Raw genomic sequence first — 4,700 nt, forward strand, 5'->3', positions numbered from 1 at the left:
TGTATATTGTTTTTACGAACGCAGAAAGCTTTGAATTTTTTTTAGAAAGTTTAAAATTTGAGTTTACCTGATAACCTATGAACGTCAGGTTTTGTCCTTCTAAAGTCCAGGGCGCATCGATCATCCGGTCCAATCCGCTCCCCTTCTGCTGGTCTGATATTTGAGACTGAAACTGAGAACTGGTTCCCAGACACAACGATGAGCCCAAGACAGAAACACAACCCGTTACGAAAATAGTGACAACATGAAAAAGACTAAATCACCTTAAGATGACAGAGCGTTACCTGACAGAAGCCTCAACCGATGGATGGGAGCTGCTGGTTCCGTTTGAAAGCTCCTGCTCTTCATTAGGCTGACATTGATTCAGGAAAAGCCAACAAGGGTTCACAGAGGATAGCTTACATCTAATTATACTTCAATGCAGTTCTTCTATCAGTCAATCTACAAAATCTTGGGCATTGTTGCATAAACCTTTTTTCGAATACCTTCTCTAAAATAAAAAATGTACAACTGCCTCTTTAGAGACAAAGCATCAAAATATACAACATAGAGGTACAAAAAAAACCTATGCTAAAGTTAAAAACTAGGCAAAAGAAGGTCGAATAACAAGAAATAGGAGGAAAAAAAAAAAAACACTTTTTTGTTGTGCAAAGTGACGTTCAGGTGTGACAGGAGGAACGGTGCCAAAAAAAGTTTCCTTTTGAGCAATAAGCATATTAGTGCTATAAACAATAATATCCATCCATCCATCCATTATCTTACACGCTTGTCCCAATTGGGGTCGCGAGTGGTGCTGGTGCCTATCTCCAGCAGTCTATGGGCGAGAGGCGGGGTTAAACAATAATATTTTTCCTTTAAATTGAATATAAATAACCTTTATAATCAACTGATTTCATTTTTCAAACCATCAGCATACATAGCCAAGTTAATAAATTGATCCATTTAGTTACATTTTTTAAGTTATTATTGAAAACGTCCCTAAAAAGGGCAGTTTTTATTTTTAATTAATCAAATATTGGCTAAGATTATATACCAATTATTTCTAATTATTTTTTTTCCTGTCTTACAACCACTGACACTCATCCTTTCTCACTAAAGTTAGACTGCAACACTGTCCCACCTCTACAGTGGAATTTCAAAGCAGCTTTTAAGACCCCAACTAGATTAATATTTGTGCAAATTAAACTTCAAAAAGGATCTCTGGCTCAATGCTGTTTTCCTACAGGGAAGGGATATTTGGTCTTACACAAAAAAAAAAACAAAAAAAAAACAACTGAGGCCACAGTGATGGATACTGCCATTGCATCCTCGGAAAACAAACCTCTAAAAGAGACTGAAAGACCTCCTGGCGGTGCTTTTCCTGAGCCCGGATAACATCAGCTTGCTGCAATAAAAAGAAGGATGACAAAACCACCTTTAGTATTCAGTGCAAATGTCTCACTCTTTATTACCCATCAATATAGTGCTGATTGAAACCACATCATCTGCTTACACAAAGGTAAACACATGATCTAAACCAATATAGACGGATTTTGAAAGAAAAGTTTAAGGAGGCTTTAGTTTTTGACCAAAACTAATAATATTAAAGCGTCATCATAAGTGTACAGATGTAATTTTGTCAGCATTCAATTAATTATTGATCATTTATTCTGAAGAATGATATTGCTGAGCACAATGGAGGCTATTACCTGTTTAATATACTCATCCTCCTTTTCCACAAAGGACTCCAAAACCTTAGCCACTTCAGCTTTAAACCTAGAAACAACCAAACAACCACAGGATCTTAAATAAAAACACGCAGTTCCTTCAGGTTAAATTGCTACTCGTGATGCTTACCTTTCAGTTTCCTCCTCAGTGATGAGGACTCTGTCTCTGAACTTAGGATCTGCTTTATTATCCCACCAGAACTTAAAGGTGTTGTTCTTGTGTTCTCGTCTGGAAAAAACATTTTTAAGATTTTTTTTAAACCACACTTTCTAACTAAGAACAGGAACCCCCTAAAGCTTGACTTACACATTTGAAAAACTAAAATTGAACCCTTTAAATTTATACAGTTAAAAGGAAAAGAGTGTTATATGATCCCGATGAACTCATGAAATAAATGGTATGAGGCTTACGTGGCCATGTGTTCCAATAAGCCTCCATGCATCACTGTCATGTTGTCGTCTGTGACGTCCCTTTCAACTTCAACAGCACAGCAGTAGCACCAGAACTTCTGCTTGTGCTGAGTGCAATCAAACTTCTCCACTTGGGGTTTTTTAAGGGTTCGTCGAGCTTCTTTGACCTGAGGGACGGCAAACAGAGCAACAAAGCAAATTAAGATTAGAATCTGAAAACAGGACATTTCTCCAACAATTTTTGTTTTAACTTAGGGAAAAATCTGTCGTTAAACTGGGCAGTGTTTTTTTTGTGTCAAAAAGGCTGCTGCATATTTCACGAGAGGAAAGAAGTTTGTTCCTGATCCCACAGCTGCAAGAATGAAACGACTGTTTTATTCTCACAACGACTTCGTGGAGATTTTTGCTGCTCATTCTCGATAAATCATCTGAGCAGAACTTTTATTCTTACAGGTTGTAGAACAATGGTTTGATTTGGATATCAAGCAGTTTTTGGGTTGGAAACTCCAGCCCTTTTGTCCAGGCGTACGAAATTCTGTACTATAAACTTTTACATAAAGGATACTTTTGAGGATCAACTGACCAAGGCAGTGAGAAAAGAAAATTGGATTATACATCTTCTCTGCCATTGCAGTGGTGTTTTCTATGACATAAGTTGATAGGATTTTCTATGTGCTCAGCACCTCAGTTTGTCATAAAGAGTGAAAACTATTTGTTCTTGTCATCTGGAGAAAGACAACATAAGTTTAAGTTCTTGATGCTCATGCAACAAGTAATAAAGAAAATACACACCAATAAATCAATGATACGAAATTAAGTCCATTTACATAACCTTAGGTATCATTTATTAGGTGCATGGATTAATGCAGTAGTTTAAATTAAATGTTTCACATATGAGCTAATTGAAATCATAAAAGGGTAAACTATGAGCAGTAGATTCCCTTTAGGATCTGGATAAAGAAGGTAACTTGGTAAACTACTAATGAAAACACCAGCTCAGATCTTTAAAGCTACATTTGTAATTTATTTATACATTTTTTTGTTTAACATAATCTATCTTTCCATCACTGGTCTAATTAATTAAAATGTACTGTAGCATAAATCTTGGAGAGATAAAGTTTACCATTTGAAAACTCTTATTTTGAAAAGTTCAAATTGATCAGCTCTAGTTAAGTTAAAATTAATTCCAAACAATAGATATTATTTAACTAAAACAAATCACTTCCAATATAAGGAAACTAGGGTTTAACTCTTAAAAGAAAGCAACTTAATGCTGTTAAATATCCTCTCAGTCGCAAATAAAGCAGTGAATTTTAGCTCTTTCACAAAATATACCGACAATGTTAATTTTATTAATGCCCTGATACATTCAGGAAATAAATAACTCCCAAAAACAAATAATTTGGGAGTGAATAAGACCAAAAAACATAAACAGAGTCACGCGCTGAGCAGCTAATGCTGCTAGCTAATATGTTTTGGTGTTGCTAGCGCAGTATTCGGTGACGTAGAGACTGAAAAATACATAAAACATTGGAAATAGAGCCCCATTAACACAATTTGTACATATTTACCTTTTCAGTAAATTTAAGAAGAACGACTCTGAGTCTGCTTTGGTGATTTTTTCCGAAGATGTGTTTCTTCTTCCCGCAGAAAGCTGTCTGGTTACATATAGGGCAAAAATATGCACCCATTAAGACTCTGTAAAAATCTCAGTATATAGTAAACTTTAAAGTCACAAAAAAATGAACAAAAATAGTGTAATTTAACATTGAAGCCGCCTGGCGTTGTTTCGCTTGACTTCTTCTTTCGCTGCTGGCGGTTAGCAAACAGGCGCCTGTTATATGTACTGCCGCCTGCTGGGCTTTTTGGAGAACTACATTTTTCACATTTTTCTAAAACTAATCCTGGTTAAAAGCTGTCAAATATAAAAGGTATACAGGAGTTTTTATGGTTTAACATACACGCATTTGAGAGGCCTTTTTTTTATTAAAGCCACAATCTTTACACTTTTCTAAGAAAATTAAGTAGGCTACTGTTTGGTGATTTTTCTTTTTATATTAGTTTTTATTCTTCCATTCCTTAGCTTCCAAAATACAGGTTTAATTCAGATAAATTAAATGATGAATTTCTTTGGAAGAGAGCAACATCAAAATAAATTTGAGTTTCCTTTAAGTATGAAGCTGCACTTTGAAAACATGAGTGCAGCTCTTCTTTTTATAAGCTTTTATTTAACTTTTTTTTTTCTATTGTCCCACAGCAGGTGAAATATATCTTCAACTACTTAAAGTTGAAGGTCAGCAATAGGTGGTAGAAACCAGATCGCTCAAGTGTTTACACTACAGACTGATAAACAGGAAGTTAGAGGGATTTAGGTATGGAAAAAAGTTCCTGTATGTTGATTCTGAAGGTGGTAGAGGACTCCACAAACTGACGTATCATGTTATCTTTATTTTTGTAGTGAAATAGTAATCAAGGAGGAAAAAAATAACAGAAATTTGTAAAGAAAGAAGGGCCAAAAGCACCACAAGCAAATTGTCAAACTAATTAAATCTTTCAATGATTATTTGTATATAAATGTATAAC

At 35.1% G+C, this 4,700-nt stretch overlaps 1 protein-coding gene across 1 annotated transcript in view; it reads right to left on the reverse strand.

The window, feature by feature from the left end:
* ccdc84 (coiled-coil domain containing 84) overlaps positions 1-3,923 on the reverse strand; it is a 9,114-nt gene extending 5,191 nt beyond the window's left edge. Inside the window, exons 1-7 of the mRNA XM_015375548.1 lie at positions 3,689-3,923; positions 2,118-2,284; positions 1,837-1,935; positions 1,689-1,755; positions 1,322-1,384; positions 285-352; positions 68-179 (exon numbers count right to left, since the gene is read on the reverse strand). Coding sequence (XP_015231034.1) covers positions 68-179; positions 285-352; positions 1,322-1,384; positions 1,689-1,755; positions 1,837-1,935; positions 2,118-2,284; positions 3,689-3,808 — 696 coding nt within the window. The 5' untranslated portion in view covers positions 3,809-3,923. The remainder of the gene's footprint in view (positions 1-67; positions 180-284; positions 353-1,321; positions 1,385-1,688; positions 1,756-1,836; positions 1,936-2,117; positions 2,285-3,688) is intronic.
* Between the last annotated feature and the right edge of the window lie 777 nt (positions 3,924-4,700).

Source organism: Cyprinodon variegatus, unplaced genomic scaffold (genome assembly GCF_000732505.1).
Source record: "Cyprinodon variegatus isolate N-32 unplaced genomic scaffold, C_variegatus-1.0 Scaffold121, whole genome shotgun sequence".
Classification (NCBI taxonomy): Eukaryota; Metazoa; Chordata; class Actinopteri; order Cyprinodontiformes; family Cyprinodontidae; genus Cyprinodon; species Cyprinodon variegatus.